Below are 22241 nucleotides of genomic sequence, written 5' to 3'. Positions count from 1 at the left end.
AAGCTTGGTCCTCAGTGTGGTGGCACTGAGAGATGATGGGGAGTGTTCAGATGTTTGGGGCACTGCCCTCAAAAGGGATTAGTAGTTCTCCAGGGACCCCGCCCATTTCCCATGAGAGTGAGTTGTTATCAAAAGAGTGAACCTGGCCCCTGTATTTCTCTTGGTTCCTGTTCCACTGTGTGGTCTCCCCCTCCTGCACGTTTCTGCTGTGATGCCATCCACCATGTTGTGATGTGGCCAGAGTGCCTTACCAGAGCCAGTGCCATGCTATTGGACCAACAGCTAAATAAACTTTTTTTTCCTAAAGTACCAAGCCTTGAGTATTTTGTTATAGTAACAGAAAACAGATACACTTAATTTCCACCTTTTTTTTTATATAGTTGTGATCCTGGAGATGAAGTTTTTTGGGTTTTTTTCAGTACTGGAGATTGAATCCAAGGCCTTCACACTGAGCCAGATGCCTGGCCTCCCTACTTCCCTCCCCCCTTTAATTTTAATTTTGAGACACGGTCTTAGTAAATGGTTAAGTTGCTCAGGCTAGGCTCAAACTTGTAATCCTGACTTAACCTCCCAAAGTGCTAGTATAATAGGAACGCACTACCATACCCAGAGAAATACAAAATTTATTGAGATCTTAATGAGGCATTGTCGAGACATCACCTATTTATCAAGTCTGTTTCTCATTTTTATTTGGTAGGGGGTATCATGTATTTCTCTGGAAAAAAGAAAATAACTGAAAACATTAGTGAGATAGCCTTCTAAACTCACAAGGCATCATCTGAGATTTTCATGGGAGCCACTTTGGGCCATGACCTCAGGACTCCACTTCTCAGACAGTGTGGATGTGATCCCAGACACTTGAAAATTTATACATCGGTCTAGAGGGCTATAAGTAGCTTTTGATAAAACTAAACATTCTAGGACTCAGCTGTACAGGCACCATCCACTGTGGTGCATCAGGACTTGTCCATTGCTCTCCTATGTGCCCAGTGGGACGTGAATGAATGCCATAGCAATTAGGAGAAGGAAAGAACAGTAGTTAATTAAACACCACACAGGGCCTCCTGCCCAAGAATGGACTCATTGCTGGAAACACACTGCCACCTCTGACCTCGCAGGTCTACAGATCTGCCACTGAGAACAATGACCTGTCTTCACCATGGAGGATTGTGTTGGTGGTTGTATATTTTTTCCAACTAAGCATGACCATGGATTGCAACCCTAGATGACTAGTTTCCAAATTTTCCAGAATCCAGAAAAATACAGATGATAGTCAAATTGTATTGAATTGGTTTGGCCTTTCTTTGATTCAGTGGCCTTGGCGAGTTTCTGAGGATCTTGGTCATCTTTATGAGTGTTCGTGGTCAGAGCCAGTCTGCAGTGGTAAAGAGCAGATCCAAGTTGGCCTGACCTTTTGATGTGCTCAGGGAATTAGTTTTCCTCTTATTAAATCCCTTATACCAACTTGCACACTGTTTGGTTGCCTCTCATCTAAGCAGAAGGCAAATTATGAAACTAATTTTCTCCCTCTGTTTTTTTCTGGTGATTTTAATTTTGTACAAGTACTTACAATACCTAAAAGGACATTTAGGAAGCTCCAATCAAGTGCTGGTTTTTAAAAAGTTCTGGAACTATTATGCTAAATGGTGAGTTTGTTCAGTTTGTCTCATATTCTCCATGAAAGAAAACGTCAAGAGGTTATAACAGAGCTCACACTGGGGAGAGACTACTTAAGTGATTTTTTCTTTTTTGCAACTACTTAAACAACTTTGGCTATAAATGAGAAAAGAATGGATATGGAACACTTAGGATTTGAGAGACACTAAAGCAGTTAATATCACTATATCCCTTATGTTTAAAAAGTTCAGTAGGGATATGGAAGAGAAAAATAGACCCAAATCAAATTTATACAGATGAAAATTGTAATGTTGGACATAAAAAATACATTGGATGTGATTAATGACATTGCAGAAGAAAAGATTTGAAGACATAGTCAAAGATACTATCCAGAATGAAAGAGAAAAAATGGATTTAGAAAAAAAATGGTATGAACACAAATATGGCCTAATATGTGTATACTGGAGTCTCCTTAGGAGCAAGAGGGTAATATAGACATTTTTGTAGAACTGAAGCCTGAACATTTAAAAATTTTTATAAAAACTATAGACCTTCAGTTTCAGGAAGCTCAGTGAAGCCCAGGTACTGCATAACATAAATTAATCATAACCAATCCTAAGGAGAAAAATCTTAGAAACAGAGGAAAAGATACATACAATTGAACAAGCAGAAGGTGACAGCAAGTTTATTGTTGGAAATCATACAAGTGAGAATAGGATGGAGCAGCACCTGTAGAATAAGGGAGGGGGAAACAAGCAACCTGCCAACTCAGAATTTTGCACTCAGTGAAAATATCTCTTTAAAATGATGACCAAATACATTTTTTTCCAAATACATTTTTTAGACATCTAGTAACTGAAAGAAACGAGCAGTAGCAAGAAATGGCAAAGGAACTATGGAAAGAAAAAAAGATACCAGAAGGAAATATGAATCAATAGGAAGAAAGAGCACTGGAAATCATAATATATTGGTGACAGTGTAAGAGTTTTTCCTTATAATTTAAATGTCTTTAAAAGATAACTGAGCCAGGCATAGTGGGGCATGTTCCTAATCCCAGCAGCTTGGAAGGCCAAGTTTGAGGCCAGCCTGGGCAACTTAGCGGGACCTTGTCTTAAAATAATTTTTTAAAAAATTATGAGTTGAAAATTGATAAAACCCCACATACGAGTCTATATAACAGCTTTATTCATAATTACCAGAACTTGGAAGAATCAAGATACTCTTCAATAGATGAATGGGTAAGTGGAATATTATTTGGCAACAAAAAGAAATGGTATATCAAGCCAAGAAAAGACGCAGAATGATCTCAGGTGAGCCTTGCTAAGTGAGAGAAGCCAGTCTGAAAAGTCTATGTACTGTGTCTCTAACTTGGGAATATTCTGGAAAAAGCAAAACTATAGAGAGAGTAAGATTAGTGGTTGCCAAGGGAAGGAGGTGGAGCACAGGACACTTTGGGGTAGCAAATCTATTGTTTGGTTAGAGTAGTGATGGATCCATGATGGTATACATTTATCAAAACCTTCAGAACATGCAACACAAAGAGTAAACTCTAATATAAACTTTTGTTAAAAGTAGAGCCATCCCCTGTGGCTTCCTGAAGCCTGCAGGGATTTTTGCTGTTTGCTGAGAGCAGCTGGGCTGAAGCCATTATCTGGAAGGTGCCCAAGAGGTTATGGGTTACTTCCGGATGTTAGTGTGCCTGACCTTTCTGGAGTGGTGTTCCCTGAGAAAAGCAGCGGCTTACATGATGAGTGCAGGTTGGGAGCTGAAGACCTGGCTTTAGCCCTGTTGGCCCCTTTGATGACTGTCAGATTTTGGGCAAGTCACTTTGTTTACCATGCCAGGTCGCACTTTCTTAAAGTAGGGAATTTCTCTGGCCTCTTCCAATTCCCGACTTCTATTTTGATATAAACTGCCTCTCATAATTTTAAATGGAGTGGAATATATATCATGTATATATACAGCACAGGGCACTTGGTGGACAGAGACCCCCACCACCACCACCCAAGTCCTCTCCTGTGTCTCTGTTGGTGGGTAGGGACCCTGAGTCTAATTTCATACTCGATGCCCAGGTCAGGGGCAGGTGTTTGTGCTGGGTTCAAACCGCTGCTCATCCTCACATTGTTATTTTTTCGCCCTTTGGTGCTTTATACATCACAAGCCTGAAATCTCTCTTGACAAAAGAGTATCTACTTCATCTCAGAAGAAATGCCCACAGAGAGAGTCCTGGGTGTTTTCTTAGTTCACAGCTGAGAGGTGGTCCATGTCATTAGTACCCTAAACTCTGAGGCTGAGAGTTGGTCAAAATGCCAGTAACTAAGACTCCTGAGAACATTACACAGAAGATTCCCTTTAGGTAGTATGGTTCTCTGAGCCAGTATGTTACTCTAACAAAATATCTGAGACAATCAGCTTATAAACAGTTTTATTTTGGGTCCTAGTTTTGGAGGCTGCAGTTTATAATCAACTGGCTCTGTTGCTTTTGGACAACAAAACCAAATCCTGGCTGGAGCACTTGAGGGGAACAAAATCTCTTACCTCTTGGTCCAGAAACAAAGAGAAGAGGAAAGGGTGGGGTCCTAGTCTCTTTTGAGGCCACGCCCCCAGCATCTGGTCTCCCTCTAGGCCCCACCTTTTAAAGGCCCTGCATTCTCCCAGTAGAATGACTCTGGGGACGAAACTGGAGCAAATACATTGGTGTTTGGGGGATATCTAAGATTCACCCTATAGCAGCCAGCTCACTTACTGTACAATTCAAAGACCTGAGGCATATTTGAATGAGGATCTCGCTATACTGCTCAGGGTTCTTCACAGAAACAGGACCCTGGGGAGATAAAACCTGCATTAGGCAGTTAGAGATCCAGGAGGGATGCTAATCAGTTCTAGTCTGAGCCTGGAGGCCTGATAACCAGAAGGCCCAGCCGTATAAGTTCTAGTCCAAAAGCTGCAGGCTTAAGGTCCACGAGGAGCCAGGGTTTCAGTTCAAGCGCAAAGGCAGGAAAAGACAGCAGCCCAGCTCTACGCAGTGAGCAGGCCTCGTTCCATCTCACTCAGACTTTTTATTCAGCTCCTCTACTGACTGGATGAGACCCGGTTAGGGAGGGTGAACTACATACTCAGTCTACCAATTCAGGTGCTAACCTCAGCCAGAAACACCCTAGAGACACACCCAGAATAATGGCCCAAGTGCTTGGGTACCCTGTGGCCTGGGGAAGCTGACACATAAAATTAACTACCACACTCTCTTAGGTCTGGATGAACTCATGGTGGAGTGCCTAGCCAAGTTCCCAACCTGAACTTCAAAGTCGAAAGCATCTGTGTTTTTAATGGCCTCTTTCTTCTGTAAGTTGCAGATACTCCTTTTGGTGCTCCATTTTGATGTCCCTATTTGTCCTGAAGGAGAGAGGACAGAGGGTAGGGAATCTGCTTCTTTAATAGCCTGTGATATGCTATGACCACTGTGGCCCTCTAGAGCAATATTTAAAACTTAAGCTCCATGAAAAACAAATTATGCAGTTTTTATGTGTTTGCTTTTTTTTTAAAGGACTTTGTTTAGAGAAGCTGCCTATTTCATCTTCTACCAGTAATCTTCATGTCGACCGGGAACAGGATGTCATCACCTGTTATGAGAAAGCTGGGGACATCGCACTCTTGTATCTCCAAGAGATAGAAAGGGTAAGTGAGGACTGTGCGTTTGTTCCATCTGATCACTTTGTTTCCAAGTTGGATTATAGACTACTGCAGTCCAGGCCTGGAAAGCCTTTGACTTGTCTGCCTCGGGCTGCATAGCTTTACTTATTCCTGAATATTATGGAGAAGATGGTAGTGATTGTGGTACGTTCAATATGTGATTGTTCAATATGTGTGAAGTATTTTAAGATCCTCTGAGCAGAAATGACAGTATGAGGCTCTTTATGCCCCTGGCACAGTGAAGTGGCGACTCATTCCTGTTCCGCTGAGCAAAATGGGGTGACTTCCTTCATCTTTGTGTGCTCTGTGTGCCCACATCTGCTCATCTGGGGTTGGGAGGGTTTACCTTGATGGCTATGGTAGTTTCTACTGGGGACTTCCACCTTCCTGCTCGGAGAAGGTTGTGTGTCTCTGAGGCTGCCTGGGATCACCTGCTCCAGCAGTCAGTGGTTCTCCACTGTGTGTGGTGTGTGGGGAACGGAAAGCAGCAGCTGACAAGAAGGCCACTTGACAAAGGAGGCTGGAAGTGGGATGGGGCCAGGCGGGTCTGGGCAGCTTGTCTGTTTAGGCCACTTGCCTTTTGGTTCTCTTTACTAAATTTCTTCCCCTCTGAGCCCTGATTTTCCCATCTGCACAAAGTGCATAATAATAGTTCCTGCTTCGTGGAGTTCTTGGAATTATATAAGGTCCTGTGGATACAAGCACCTAGATTTGGGAGCATATTGGCTTCTTGGAAGCTGTCGCTTATTTTTAATAACAGTCATTCCTAGCAGTCTCTACCACAGCAGAGTTTCCTGGAGTTCTAACAAGGCCAGACGCTGACCTTGACCCTCTCAGCCTCAGAGATGCACCTGTGCAATTGTTTGAAGCGATTAGAAGTCTTGTCAGAGTTTGAAAATGGTCAGACTTGTTTTCCATCAATTTTCTGGGCTTTCTCTTTTTTTAATAAGGATTAGAGAGGAACTGTCTAAGTCTCACTAGCTTTTGTTTTCTATGCGTATAGACTGGAAGTAAGTTTTGTAAAAGACATTTTTTTGTAGTGTGTCGGTATGTTTCACGAGGACCAGAATTGCCTGCGAGGAGGCAGGGGGCGTAGATGGAGTGAGACTCACAGAGGACAAAGAGTTGCAAGGGGTGATGGAGTAGCATACCTGCCCTTAACCAGAATGGATTGTAAGTCATAGTTCACGATGGCTGGGAATTCAGGAAGCTGTTTTGGCTGTCATGCCAAAGTGTTGTTCTATCAGAAGGTTCTATGAGAGAATTTTTCTTGTTATTGAGAATTTAGGATATGTGTGGTCTGTAGAGAAATGCAGGCTGCTTTCAGTATCCACACTCTTTCTATCACCTGCCTGCTATGGTCAGGGCTTGCAGTAGAGAAGTCTCTTCATCCCAGCCGAGCTGTTCTTATTGACCACTCAGTCCTGGGCACTGAGGGGCCCTTATTTTGTGGCTTACTCTCCAGTTGTCCAGTCATGTCGGAGCTCCCTTTGCCTGACTGGGAGGAAGGAGGCTCATCTGTTCTGTGTCTTTAGCAATGTAGGAATTGGCAGATCTGGATGTACTTCCTGTTGTGATTATTCATAATTCCCCATTCACTGCTGGGCTCTTCAGCCCAACTTTCAAAGATACCTAGATAATCATAGAACTTAAAAGAAAAAAATTTGTTCTGTTTGGAAACACAGTGATCATAGGAATTAAATTTTGAAGAAAAAATTGGGGCCCAAGGACACACAAGAAGTTAGGCCAAAGCCAATGTGAAGACTCTGCTCTTTCCTAACATCTAGTTCAGTGCTCACTCAGTTCATTTTCCCAGGCCACTGCAGACAAACAGGATTGGGTCCTTTCCCATGTGTTCAGGAAGTATTGGGCCAGCTGAGCCTTGGCATTCGGTCGCATGAGGAAGCAGCTTCTTGGGTCTGGGGTTAACTCTCAGAGCATCTAAGTGCCTGGTATCTACTTTGGGCTCTGATTTTTCAGTAGGAATTTCCTTTATGGAAACCACTTTGGCCCTCCCCGGATTTCAGCCAGCCAGGATATTAGCAATGAGGCACATTGAATAAGACAAACATCTGTTTTGACTGTAGTGGACCCTCAAGAAATTTAGTGTCAGTCAATCCAAAGGCTGGGGGAAAATGACCTTCTTAAGTGACCAGTGGGCTTGGTGGAAGTTTTAGGGTTTGCATATGACAAGGGAATTGTGGGCTATGCTGAAGATGCCTGGTAGACCTTTTTTTAAAAATTAATTGACTTAATTTTTGAACATAGTAGGAATTATGCTGAATTGAAAATAGCCACATTAAAGAAACAGAATCTGAAAGAAGTAAAAACCTTGGGAAATAGTGCTTTGCTTTCTGATTAGCCCTAGTGAGTAGAAAATCCCACATCCTGTTTCCACGGTTGTCTACACTGTAGTGATTTCTCCCCCTTCTCCCCTTCTGTGGTGAAGAAACAACTGTCTGCCAGGACCTTTTGACATTTAGAGATGGCTCTTAAATTCATTCATTAGCAAGAATGCAGTTTGGGCAGAACTTAAGGACCATTTAGAGTGGTATGACTAATGGTTTTTCATATCTGGAGCCATCAAATCAGGTTTCTGAGGCGGTGTCATTCTCTGAGCTTCTCTATAGTGGGTATGCTCAGCTGTGTTCCAGTTGTTTGTTTCCTCAAGGGCAGTGGCCTTTCAGAAAGGAGGCTGATCTTGGCCTCCCATTGAGGGAGCTGAGCTAGCTAGGAGAGGCAGCAAGCACCACAGTAAATGCACTCAGTGTTGAAATACTGGCCTTGTCACCTCTTAGCTGTGAAACTTAGGGCACTTAGCCTCTCTTGTGCCTCAGGATCCTGTCTATAAACTAGAGTTCTCATGTACTGCCAGTACACTGTTAGCACACTCGAGATGTTAGGTTTGTTGTCATTGTTCCTGGGTCACCTGGCTGTGCAATCTTTCTTAGCCTTTCAAAATTTCAGATATGTAGATAAAAATCTGCAGTATCACAAACCTGCTCTTTTATTAGGAATGTTAAAGAATTTTAGGGGAATGTTTATGAAGTACTGTTTTCAGGAGAATTTGGTTTGCTTATCTTGTGCTGAAGCTAATGGAATGACATTTTTGTCTGGAGTACTTATTTCTAGGTTTTGGATTTCTGGTCACTCTTAATTGTTTGACCGTGGACCTTTCATTTCTTTATGGCTGCTTCAGCTTCCATCTTCATGGTGGAGCTAATTCTGCCTGCCTAGCTTGTCTAGTTTCAGAGGACAGAGAACCAGAATTTGCTGAGAAGCACTGTGTAGCAGGCAGGATTCGAGGTGCTTTTCCTACATGGCTCTTCCCTTTGTGGCTCTTCCCCTTGTCCAGTGTAGGCAGGGCCAGCGGAGATGTGAGGAATTGAAAGTTCTGTGCACTAACATTTGGTCACTGTTGTCCTCATTTATATTAGGTTACAGAGACATCGGCCAATAATCTTCTCTGATAGTTTGTTTTCTGAAGGGGAATAAAATATAACCTTAATATTGTGTGCCTAAAATAATTTAATTGAAGAAATCAAATCAGAGCAGATAGAATTAGCAATGGCATAGTGTGGCCTTGATTAGTTTATCTCCAGATAGCGGCATTATGCCAATAGTAAATAAAATTTTCGGCACTGCAAGGAACTTGTGTTGCAATGATAGGAATAAAGATGACTTCATCCTTGGGTATCACAATCTGAGCTCTGCTTTTGGCAAATGAAATTATCCTGTCTCTGTCCTTTGCACGCATCAGCCAACCAGCTGGTTATGGCTTCTTGAGCAGGAGCCGCGCCAGGGTGGAACTTTACCTTCTGCTGACAGTTCATTTCTTTACACCCTATTTTAGAAGGGAAGTTAATATTCAATTATGGGGCATCCATGACTTTTTATTGGCTGTTTTGGTGCTAAAGTTCTGAGAAGAAACCCCAGGTCCCCACATATTGCAGTGTCCAGCCTAGGGTTCCCCTGCTCGTTGTTAGTTCGTTGCTCTTAGGCAGCTTGGTCACACTTGAGTTTCTGCTGTCTTCTTGTAGGTGGAACTTGTGGTGACATGGCTTTGGGGTAGGATCCAGAGCTGGATTAGATTAAGGTCACTGTGTGTTTTGAATTCAAGCCAGGTGTCCTAGCAGTCAGTGCTGCTGCTAAGAAAGGCAGAGTGTGAGTCTAGAGGTCCAAGTGGCATTCTCTGTGGCTCTAAAATGTGAGATACCAGGGCTGGGGATTTAGCTCAGTGGTTGTTCACCGCCTGCTGCACAAGTGCAAGGACCCGAGTTCCATCCCCGGTACCAAAAAAAAAAATGTGAGATGCCTTTTCATTCAAGCCAAAGCTTGAGTTACTCCAGCTGAACCAGTACTTCCTCACAGAACTGTCCAGATGCTGCCTGGCCATCTGGTGTCCCTGCTCCAGTACCTCTGACTTGGAGGGTGCCCCCTGACTGACTGGAATAGGCTACAGCATTCTTACAACTGAATCAGAAAAGTCTGGTAACCAGGAAAGAGCAGTCACTTATTTTCATTTTTATATATTTCCTGTCAACCCTTGCCTTCATAACTTAATAGCATTAGAAGGCTTTATATCTGTCTTTTTTCACTTAACATCAAACTTGACATGATTTTCATGGATGTAGATATTTTTACCATTCTTGATACCATATACTGTGTCCAGTTGCTTTCTACATGTCATGCTGATGTCTTCTAACTTTGGCAATAGAGGAGACTAGTGGTTTTGCTCTGCAATCTTAGTAAATTGTTTAAAAGTTATTTACTAGGTGAAAATGGTACCTTGGAAGTTTAGTTTGCATTTTTGAATATTAATGAGGTTGACTTTTTCATGTTTGTTTACTAGTGATTTTTCTTTTTTAAAAATACTGTAATAGCCACCTGCCGTCCAAGCACAAGGACCTGAGTTCGATCCCTGGTACCTAAAAAAAAAAAACTGTAATAGAATTATAATTCACTCATTTAAATTGTACAATTCAGTTGTGTTTTGTTTTGTTTTTTTCTTTTTTCTTAAATTCTTTTATTGGTACATTTTAGGTATACAACACATTTACATTTCTCATTGGGAATTGTACCTTTGCATGATGCATCTTGGTTCTATTTTTTCCCCATTCCTAGCCCTCTCTTCACCCCCTCCACCCTTCCCTATTTACAAAGACTGTATTTCCATTTTTTCCATTTCTCAGCATTTTTCCTTTCCCTTCTTTCCTTTCCCCTACCCCTCCCACTACCCCTACCCCTTTGGACCTTTTCTTTCTATTTTGCATTATTGATTATTCATTCTAATCATTGGTACATTTTAGGTATACAATATAATGACATTCATCATTGGAAATTTGCACCTTTACATAGTCTCTCTTGGTTCTTATTTTTCACCCTTGCCCAGCTCTCCCTTCAACCCCTCCATTCCTCCCTATTTACAAAGATTTTGTATCCATTTTTCCATTTTCTCATATTAATTCCATTCCTTTCTTTCCTTTCCCCTACCCCTCCCACTTCCCCTTCCCCTTTGCCCCTTTTCTTCCTATTTCACATTATCTGTACGTTTTAGTCCTTATTTACACTTTCAGTTTCTCACACCAGAGAAACTATTCAGTATTTATACATGAGGCTATCCAGGCTAGTCTGGAACTCTTGGGCCCAAGTGATTTTCCTGCCTCAGTCTCTCAAATAGCTGGGACTACAGGCACACACCACTGTGCCTGTTTGTCAGTGATTTCCTTTTTTTTTTTTGATACTAGGTATCGAAATTGGGACCTTGCGCTTGTGAGGCAGGCGCCGAAACCACTGAGCTAATCCCTGGCCCATGTCAGTGATTTTTAATGTATTTGTAGTGTTGTGTAACCATCACCAGCATTAATTCCATAACCAATATTTAACATTTTAATCACCCCAAAAAGAAACCCTGTAACCATTAGCAGCCACTACCCATTAATGTCAATCAATCCCTCCGGTCCTAAAACCTACTAACCTATTTTCTGCTTCTATAGATTTATACATTGTGGACATTTAATATAAGCAGAATTATGATCTTTTACACTGGCTCCTTTGGCTCAACATAATGTTCTCAAGGCTCATCCATGTTGTAGCATGTATCAGTACTTCATGTCTTTTTGTTGCTAAATAATCTTCTGTTGTATGGATGCACTACATTGTGTTTATTCATCCACCACTGGATAGACATTTGGATTGTTTTCACTACTGGGATATTATGAGTAATGATACTATAAATATTCATGTACAAGTTCTTGTGTAGACAAATATTCTCGTTTTCTTGGATATATTCCTAGGAGAGGAATTGCTTGGTCATATGGTAACTTACAAGTATGTAGACCCTGATATATTCTCGACTCCTAAACTTTGTTTTGTTCCTTTTTTTTTTTATATCTCTTATACTTTGTGTTTAGTTTTTGGAAGTAGTGTTTTTCTCACTAATAAATTATATCATAAATATATTACTCTTTTAACATATTTAATCTGAACAATTTCCCAATTAGTAATTTACCATTTTTAAGTTGTTCATAAATTTTGAATATGGATATAGTTGAATCTGGTTTTTAAATTATATTTTATTTTATTGCTTTTAAAGCTTGAAAATTGGGATGAATTCCTTCTAGGATTTGAAAATTTTTGATTATTTCCCATATGAAAAAAAACCCTCCAACTCCTTGGGATTTATTTTTATATGTGATATTAGATATGACTAAATTATTTTTCCTCAAAATTCAGTGCCATTTTTAGAGGCTTTTGTATTTCTTTTTCATATATTCTACAATTTTACATAATTGCTGGATTCCCTGTTTTTTCATGCTAATCTTGTATTGCTCTGACTTGATGCTATCTATTAAGTACTTCTTAAGGATGGTTTTTAACATCTGAAAGATTAGTAATTACTTATTACTTTTAGTTTTCAGAGTGCCTATTGTTCTTTTCTCTTTATACTTCCAGATAAATTTTAGAATAATTTTGTTGAATTCAAGAAACATCTTATAGGGGTTGGTTGAATTTGTATTAATTCTGTAAATTAGAGAGTTATATTTAGTCTTCTCTCATCTATGACCTTTCCCCCATACTGTCAACACTTCTTACTTTACAAAGTTTAATAGGTTTGTTTTATTCCTACATCTTTTCCATTTTCATTGATCTGTGACTAAGCCATTCTTCTCATTGTATTTGCACATACTCATAACATGATTTTTAAATTCACTTACACAAACACAAATTTATTGAATGCCTTTATATGATGGACACCACTTGACACCAGTGGCATTAGGATAAATAGTCCACAGCACATGCCCTTAACCATTCTACCTCATGAGGACACAGGCCCATAACCAGCATGGGGAGTGGTTGGGTGTTGAAAGTCAGAGCTCCAAAGCAAAGACACGGCTTGGGCCAGTGTGGAAGTTCAAAGACAGCTCCTGAAAGAGATGACAGCTGAGCAGATCCTTGAAGGCTAACAAGGGTAGCAATATAGGATCATTGGCCATGGTGGTACTGAACTCTTCTATAGAAAAAGAAATAGAGTTGATTCTTTTCATATTTTTAAAAATATGAGTCTATGGCAGAGGAATATTTGTTGTTGTTTTTTCCTTTCTAATAGTTTCCATTTTATATCACTTTCATGTCTTTTTGCCAGAATCCCTAAAACAATGTTAAGAAATAAGGGTAATGGTGAATATCTTTATTTTGTCTCTATTTGAAAGCAACTCTTTAGTATATCTCCACTACAGATTGTGATATTTATATGCTCTCTCATTTGCAATTAGAAACAAGCATGTGAAGTAGGTGTTATTCCCATTGTATAGATAAGGACAGTGAAGATCTGCAGGGTCAGAGTAGACAGCTCCATACATGGAGTGGAGTGTTGGAACTAAACCTTGAGCCTGTTTCTTTTCACCCAGAATCTTAGGTGCCTTCCTTTGGTGCTATCATGCTTTTTCATTTGTTGAGTGGATGCTTTTTCCAAAGGAGAATGTGCTTATAGATGTGGGAGAATATCATATGTATCTTTAGAATCCCAAAAGTAAAAAAGAAAGAAATATTTGAAGAGGATATGGCTGAAATTTTTTCGAAATTATTGAAACACAGCAAAACCACATTTAACAGAATCTCAGAGAATCCCAATCAGGTTAAATACAAATATACACTTGTACACATTATTGTCAAACTCTTGAAAACCAAAGTAAGAATTTTGAAGGCAGCCAGGAAAAAAGAAACCTTAAGTTCAGTGTTACAGCAGACTTACCAGAAACTCAGTAAGCCAGAGACACTGAGTGACACCTTTTGTATTAGTAAGCTTCCTGTTGTGACAAAATACTTCAGATGGACAACTTAAAGGAAGGAAAGATTTAACTTGGTTCACAGTATCAGAGGATTCAGTCCCTGGCCACTTGACCCTATCACTTTCAGCCTACGGCAAGGCAGAACATCATGGTGGGAAATGTGTGGAGGAGTAAAAGGTGTTCACCTCATTGGCTGGGAAGAAGAGAGAGAGACGGGAAGGGCAAGGATTCCACTATCCCTGCCCCTAATCACCTGATTTCCTTCCAGTTGGCCCCACCTTCTAAAAGGTCCCACCAGTTCCAGATAGTACCATCAGCTGGGGACCAAACCGGTAACACATAAGCCTTTGGGGGACACTTAGGATCAAACTGTAACACCTTTAAAGTACTGGAAGAAACACAATCTAAAATATTTTTCAACAACTAGGTAAAGTAAGCCATTAAATGTAAATGGGCTAAACATTTCAATTAAAAGGCAGAGATTTTTAGATTGGGTAGAAAAACAAACATAAATATATTCTACACAGAAAAAAACCCTCTAACATATAAGTAGACAAGTAGTAAAAGTATATACCATACAAGTAACCATCAAAAGAAAGATAGAATTTCTGTATTATAATGGAGACTTAGGTACAAGGAATATTGCAAGACATAAAGCAAGCACCACATAATGAAAGGATCAAATTTATCAACAAGACATTATAATCCTGAAAGTAAGTGTAGCTGATGTAGCTGATAAGAGAGCCTTGAAATATGTAAAACAAAATACACAGAAAAATTTATAACACTAAATGCTTATATTGAAAGGAAGAAAATGCTCAAATCAATAATTCACAACTGAAGAAATTAGAGAAAGAATAGATTAAAACCAGAGAAAGCAGAAGAAAGGAAATAATAAGGACAGAAATTAGTAAAGCAGAAAACAGATGAATAGTAGAGAGGAATCACTGATATTAAAAAACTGGTTTTTGAAGAGATCAATAAAAAGCAAGACTGAGCAAGAATAAAGAAAGAAGACACAAATTACCAATACCCAGAAGTAACAATGACACTCTGCTCTTAATCCATAGACTTTGAAAAGTTGTAAAGGAAAATTATGACCAATTTGTGCCAATAAATTTGATCACTTTTAGAAAAATAGAAAAATTCTCTGAAAGACACAGACTATCAAAGCTTACCCAAGAGGGAAGAAATAACTTGAATATCCCTGTATCTATTTTAAAAATTGGATTTTTAGTTAAAACCTTCCCATAAAGAAAACTGTAGGACCAGTTAGGTTCATTGATGAATTCCAATATTTAAGGAAGAAATGATATGAACTATACAAACTTTCAGAAAATAGGAGAGGAGGAAACACTTTCTAATTCATTTTAAAAGGCCAATATTTCTTCTGAGTATAGATGCAAATATCCTCACCAGAAATACCAGCAAAATGAAATATGTGGCATATATATATATAGCCCCTAGCTTTGAGATGCAGAAGCAATACACATTTAGTAGAGACTGTATTTGAGTAACCTAATTTCCTTCCACTAGGTCCCACCTCCTAAAAGGTTTCACCTGTTTCAGATAATGCCATCAGGTGGGGACCAAACCTGTAACACATAACCCTTTGGGGAACACTTAAGATCCAAACTATAATACCTTTAAAGTATTAGAAAGCAATCTAAAATATTTTTCAAAAACTAGACAAAATAAATCATTACATGTAAATGGCCAAAACACTTCAATTAAAAGGCAGGTCTTTTTAGATTGGACAGAAAAGCTGTACTTTGAATGTTGCGTTCTGGTCTTTTCCTGGGCTAGTGATTTGCAGCATAATACTCTGTCCCTGTGCTGGGTAGGGACAGTGAATTGCAGCTGCCAGTTAGCCATGCAATTATGAGGGGAAACAGCCTATGCTATACAGAGCTCTATATTGCCAGTGTTTCTGGATACAGGCATTCAATGAACCATATGAGTTATTCAACACTTTACTATAAAGTAGACTTTGTTATAGATGGCTTATGTCCAGCTGTAGTTTATTGTAAATGTTCTGAACATGTTTAAGGTAAGCTTGACTAAGCTATGAAGTTTAGTAGATTAGGGGTATTAAATGCATTTCCAATTTACAATATTTTCAAGTTATGATGTGACCAACAAGATTAACCCCATTGTAAATCAAGGAGCATCTGTAAAAAAGATCATATGCCATGACCAAGACTCATTTCAGAAATTAAAGATGATTTAATATCTGAAAATCAATTAATGTGGCAAGCGTATCTATATATAGATATCTATATAGCTAGAAATAGTCTTTTTTATATCTGTATCCATATCTGTCACATGAACATCTCAGTAGATGCAGAAAAAGCATTTTATAAAATCCAACATCCTTTCATGATAAACAAAGCACTCAATAAACTAGAAATAGAAGGGAACTTCCTTAGCCTGATATAGGGCTTTTATCAAAACCCTACATCTAACAACATATTTAATGCTAAAAGGCTGAATGCTTTCTCCTTGATATCAGGAACAAGATAAGGATTTCTGCTCATGTCACTTCTACTCAGTATTGTACAAGGTGTTCTCAGCAATGCAGTTAGGTAAGAACAAAAGATATCCAAACTGAAAAAGAAGTAAAACTCCATTTGTGACATGATATTGTATATAGAAAATTCTAAGGAATCTATACAAAAAATGTTAGAACTAATAACAAGTTCAGCAAGGTTATAGGATACAGTCAGTATATAAAAATCACTTACATTTCTATACACCAACAATGAATAATCCAAAATGAATTTAAGAAAACTTCCATTTATAATAGAATCAAAATAAAATATATGGGAATAAATTTAATAAAAATATGTACACTAAAAATTACAAAACACTCTTATAAGACATTAAGAAAGACTTAAATGGAATGACAACTCATCTTCATGGATTGAAATACTTAATTTGTAAAAATGATAGTATTTCCTAAATTGATCTTCAAATTCAACCCAATCTTTGTCAAAATATGAGATGGACTTTTTGCAAAAATTGACAAGCTGGTTCAAGTATTGGTGTGGAAATTCATGTGACCCAGAAGAGCCAAAATGATCTTGAAACAAAAATAAAATTGAAGGACTCATACTTCCCAGCCCCTAAAGTTATCATGACAATGCACAGGCTTGGGAGTAGCTCAGTAGTGGAGCACTTACCTAGCATGAGCAAGGCCCTGGGTTTGATCCCTAGAACTATAAGAAAAGGTAGTGCACACAACTAGTATTCTTGAGAGTGAACACAAGACAACTGTACATACACACACCCCTGGATATATGTATATTATGTGAGCATATATATATATATATATACATATGCTAATATAAAATTAAGACTATCACATAAAAAGGAAGCTGAAATACAAAAATTAAAATGGAGGACTGAAGGAGAAGATACAGTAGGAAGAATGTACATAGTAACCTCTCTATCTGTATTGTGTGCCAATAAATACTGTATACATTGAAATATGTAGATAAAAATAATGATCCACTTTAACCTCTTTCTTTTTTTTTTGGTACTGAGTATCAAACTCAGGACCTTGTGCTTGCGAGGCAGGTGGTGGAACCACTGAGCTAAATCCCCAGCCCCTCACTTTACCTCTTTATGTGTGTTTATAAATACACACATATGTACACACACATTTTTAACTTATAATGAACTATGTGAGTAAAAACATTTTTCTGAAGTTGAGTGATTACTTTGGTTATACTTTAATTTCTTCTGCCAAATTTAACTAAATTAAATGTAATGGTTCAGATTTAGAAAAAACTAGAATATATTACATGACCTTTTTTGTAAAATGATTTTTATTTTTCTCTGCTTAATACATATGCACACAAATGTTAACTATGGCTATTTCTGTGTGGTAGAATTTTGAAGTGATTTAAAAATTTTTTTTGTTTGTGCTGTGCTGAATTGTTTTTGTTTTAAAATAATCATGGCATTTCAGAATTTAAAAACATGCTCAGAGGCAAATGAAAGGTAATTTTTTGAGTTTCTGTGTTGGGCCTCTGAGTAGTATAGTTGGCTGCATGAGAGAAGGCTTGGACTAGAAGTTAAATTTGGGAGTGGCAGTGTACTGATGATCTTTGTAGTTCATAGGAATATAAATGAAGTCCTCTGAAGACAACTGAAGAGGGAGATGAAAAGTGCCCATGATGGCAGTCTGTGGTCTCCAACACTTAGCACACGTGTGGAGGAAGCTCCTGCAGTGTAGAGGAGAGGAGTGGAGGGTCCCAGAGAGGGGAACCCAGAGCACATTGAGGGTGGAGCCCAGTGCCCAGGCAGGAAGGAGCCAGGGGCTTTTGATAAGATGCCAGCACATAGCCCAGATGCAAGGGTTGCCCACCTGGATTTCCTTCCGTGGAGGTGCATGCATTGCATGCCTCCTGCTTTCCTTTCCCCAAAGCCCATAGGTTAAAGAACCTAGCAAATTGCTTCAACTCCTTTTGGAGAACAAGACCTCTAAGATATTTGGGGTTTGGCTAACAACTGAGTCTTTTGAAGAACTGCTGACTTCTAGCAAATAGGGACATCATGTTTGAATAGCACTTATGTGGTTTTTGTGAGGGCCACAGGGAAGTTTCTCTTTGAGAAATGCTGTATTTGACTGGCAAGTTTAAAGACATTAGTGGCTATGTGTTTATTCTTCACTCTAACAAACTCAACCTGCACATCTTTCTCCTGGTTAGTTGATGGTCTCTCTTGCAGGGCTAACACTTTAAACCTTTTAAGCCCTGTTTTCGGATAAAAGGAGGCCAAGTTCAGGGAGAGGAGTGTAGGTGGTCCTCTCAGCTCTCCCCTTGAGTGCCAACCTCATCATTTCTCAGCTCTCAGTAGAGATCCTCCTGGTCAAGCAGGCCAGGCTGAGCCACGATCTGCCTGTTGATGACCTCGGCTTTTGGTGGATGATGACTTTCTGCCCTGTGCTGGGATCTGCTACCATGTCACAGCCTCCCTGACAATATCCTGTCATACACAGTGTGCCACCTCTCAGGTGTCTCCTGCATGTCCACTCAACAGTGACCCTCAATCTCTGCTCCTGTGTCAGGAGAACCCTACCCACCTGGCTCACCTGGCTGCTCTCTCCCGGCAGAAGGCATCCCCTGCTGTCCTAATGCTTGCACTCTTGCGTCTGTGCCCATGTGCTGATCTTCATGAAAGGAAGTCGGGTTTTCAACCTGTGCAGTGCGTTTAGAGTAAGGGTTTGAAGGAAGTAGGCATGGATGTGCACATCTGATTAGTTTTCCGATTTTCTCCCCTTCTAGGTAATCCTTACTAATATTCAGAACAGAAGCCCTAAGCCTGGCCCTGCTCCCCACGATCAAGAACTAGGTTTTTTCCTAGAAACAGGACTTCAGAGAGCCCATGTCCTCTATTTCAAAAATGGGTAAGCGTCTTCATTTTTTTCAATCCACTTCCTAAGAAAAGAAGGTAGAAAGCCTTGTCTGCCATCTCCAGTTTAGTTATTGTGGTAAAGCAATTCTAACTGGGAACTACCACTGGAATATTTTTAGAAAGGATGAACATTGGCTCTTTTTCTATCTCCTCTCTACCTGGCTCTCTTGCTTTCCTATGAGATTTTGGGGGAGGTAGGGAGGAGGGTGCCTGTGTGTCTGTGTGTCTGTGAGCCAAGGCCGGGTGGGGAGCTGATGGGGCCACACTTTGGGCACCCTTCCTCCGTGTGGATGGTGCTGCACAGGCCTCCCCACTTTGTCCAGGGAAAACAATAAAGTGGAAACCCTGGCACACAAAGGTATCTCCTTTCAATGGCTGATCCATTCTGAACATTAGATCTGCCAAATCCAGGTGGTCTTCATTGCAAGTGACTGTGGCTGTGAGAACATTTTTCATGGGAGCTGTCTTTGAAAAGACTTGAAGAACGTGACTGGAGGGCAGCTCTCTGACACATTTGATGTCTTATTTTCCTTTTGTGTTGCTCTTGTGAGAAATGTGCTGATTCTGTTCCACATCTCTTCAATTGTCCTTGTTTTGACCTTGTGCTGCAGGATAGATGTGCATGAAGACCAACAGTAGGTATTTGGTTCCTCCTCGCTCCTCCTAGGCTTTGCATGGGGGGCACCCAGAGGCCTGTCCCCTTCCTCTAGGAGTAGCAGCAATCCAGTAGTGCTTTGAGTGGCAGAGGGGCACAGTCCCAGCCTCTGGAAAAATGAACAGTGGAGCTGTTCCCTTTTTGTTTTTAAGAACTTCAAACCTTTGTGTGTAGCTCACACAAGAGGGATTTCCTCTGTCTGATGATTCAGTGCTACATGTATCTATTTTGCATTTGTTGAGAATAAATGCGTATTTTCCAAATCATGTTAAGCTGTTTGGGAGAAAAGACCTGCATTGTTCCAAAGCCTACTGGTTCAACTGACTATGGCCCATTCAAGGCCACAATAAACACCCCAAGGTTTGGAGCAACTTGGTGGCTTTGGCATGAGGATGCTCTCGAGAATGATCTCATCTACTGCTACCGGAGATCATCTGAGCCATGGTGCACGTGCCCTTGGCTGAGATTTCATTCTCTTCACTGTTGTAGATAGAGGAGGGCACATGGAATACTTTTCTTGTGAGCTGTTTCTTCTTCCTTTTCACAATAAATGGTGGTCATCACAGAGGAACTCTTAACCCTTGCTCTCCTTCCCTCCAACCTGTGAGAGATGTATTGAAAAGGAAATCCAGAGATGGAATCAGTTCACTTGGGGCTGGGGGGGCATACTTTCTATTGAGAATGTTTTCTCTGCGATTGATCAGTGTGTGGGCTGGATAACTTATTTTTATCTCTCCTTGGGGAGAAAGAAGCAGGACTATTGGGCTCTGACTTCATCTCCTGAAATGTTGGCTGTGCCCTGGAAGCCAACTAAAATATAATAACGAGGGGTTTGCACCAGATGATGGAGTACATGCTGTGGATGGCTTTCTGACTCATTTCTCATTTTATTTTGCTTTACTCAAGTTCAAGGGAAAAAATGCCCATTGGTATAGTGGTAAGGGCTTGCTTACCTTTGAATACCTTTCTGTCCTTTCCTTGTCCTCTTGCCTTCTCTCTGAGCTCTAAAGACCAGATACTCTCAAAGGGATCCCTGCTGGATCCCTGCTGGATGCAGCAATCAAAAGGCAGGCTTGGCAGCAGTAGTGAGCAATTACTCTTGGGGAGGAAGAAGTAGGGGTTGGTCCTGAGACCACAAAATGTGGGTAAATGGAGGGAGCCCATAGGGAGGTTTGGACATGCCAAGTGCCACCAAGCTGCTTGACTCACACAAGTGGGTTATTCAAGCTGGAGAGCCACATATGGGGTCATTTGGCTGGGGACACCAGTAACAGAATGGGAGGACTTGCTGTCCCTTCACACATTCCCACACCTCTGTTATCTGGTGGATTTGCTCCTTATTTGCAGTTTTGCACTTTTTCTCTACCTGTATCTGGAAGAATACAATGGATAGAAAGTTTTCAATGGTAGGAAAATGCAACAAAGAAGAGTTTGGCAATAAGAGGTGGAAACAGGTAAAATGCATCGTATTTCTTTAGAAATATACTTAAGTATATACTCAGCTTTGGGGTTGTCATTCTTGAGGACTCACTAAGTTATAGGAATGAATCTTATTCTTTTATACTTCTTCTATCTTTTCTGGAACTGGTGACCTTATTGAGGAAACCTGATGCCAAGACCAGTTCCCAGGCCCCCCTGAGGTCCTAGACCTCAGCAACACTTTTGTGTCTACCACGTGCCTTTTCTCTATCTTCACTGAGCCTTGCAGCATTCTCCCTTCCATGTCCACTCCCCCGCTGTGAACTTGGCAGTATTAGTAGTATTGCCCAGTTTTAGAGAGGAGCCCAAACTCAGAGGTAATGTGACTTGCTGCAGGTTACACAGTGCTCTGGGTTCCAGGTTTCTGCCTTTAGTCCTTTCACCATGTGATGTAAACAGCAAGTGACAAATTGTACTTTCCACTGATGATGGTGCTGGGCTAACTTATCAGTTGAAGGTGGAACCAGGTTAAGGTCCAAGTCCAGTCCAAGTGGAAGTGTGTGGAGAAATAGACATCATTCATTTGATTGCTGGGCCTCATGTGGGCCACCAGGCTAGGGCTTGGATGTAGGACCGATTTCCAGTGACAGCTACTGCAAGTGAACTCTGCTTAGGATGTGTTACGATTAGCTTTGGGGACACATACTTGCTGATGGCCCCATAGATTTGGGAGAGTGTGCAGGCCCCACTGGTGAGACTGCAGTAGGATTGGAGTCTTCAGTGGGTAGCACAGCTAATGGCAGATAATCCCCCTCCTCTCGAGTTCCCTTTAGCCTTCTGAGAAGAGAAAAGTTACTCCCTACTTGAGTGATTACAGCCAGACTTGCCAGAGAGGCTTGGGGCGGCCACTCATTGACTCCGTTTTGTTTTAGGAATATTTAACCATTTTTGTAAACAAAGGACACTTCAAGGAACTCTTTTGCTTGTCAGCCATGTCTGGTGTACTGTGTGAGCAAGATGGAGGGAAGCGTGTTTTTCCCCTGGCTTTGATTGGTTTTAATTCAGGGAGGGTGGGGAGACACTTCAGCAAGAAGCACGTGGTGGCCAGCATGGGGCACACGTGCCTGCTGGCTTGTGTCATTCACTGG

At 40.5% G+C, this 22241-nt stretch overlaps 1 protein-coding gene across 6 annotated transcripts in view; it reads left to right on the top strand.

Moving 5' to 3' along the window:
* The window catches only part of Ttc7b (tetratricopeptide repeat domain 7B), a 236444-nt gene that overhangs the window by 58106 nt on the left and 156097 nt on the right, over positions 1–22241 (top strand). For all 6 annotated transcript variants that reach the window (XM_004837069.3, XM_013065309.3, NM_001303304.1 and 3 more), the window contains 2 exon segments: positions 5162–5292; positions 18890–19011. In XM_004837069.3, the coding sequence (XP_004837126.1) occupies positions 5162–5292; positions 18890–19011 (253 nt within the window).

The sequence above is a fragment of the Heterocephalus glaber genome, unplaced genomic scaffold, assembly GCF_053883595.1.
Source record: "Heterocephalus glaber isolate CG9 unplaced genomic scaffold, H.glaber_assembly_v1.0 deba00001608, whole genome shotgun sequence".
Taxonomy (NCBI): Eukaryota; Metazoa; Chordata; class Mammalia; order Rodentia; family Bathyergidae; genus Heterocephalus; species Heterocephalus glaber.
Note: the sequence above shows the minus strand (reverse complement) of the source record. Positions and strands in the feature narration are given on the sequence as shown.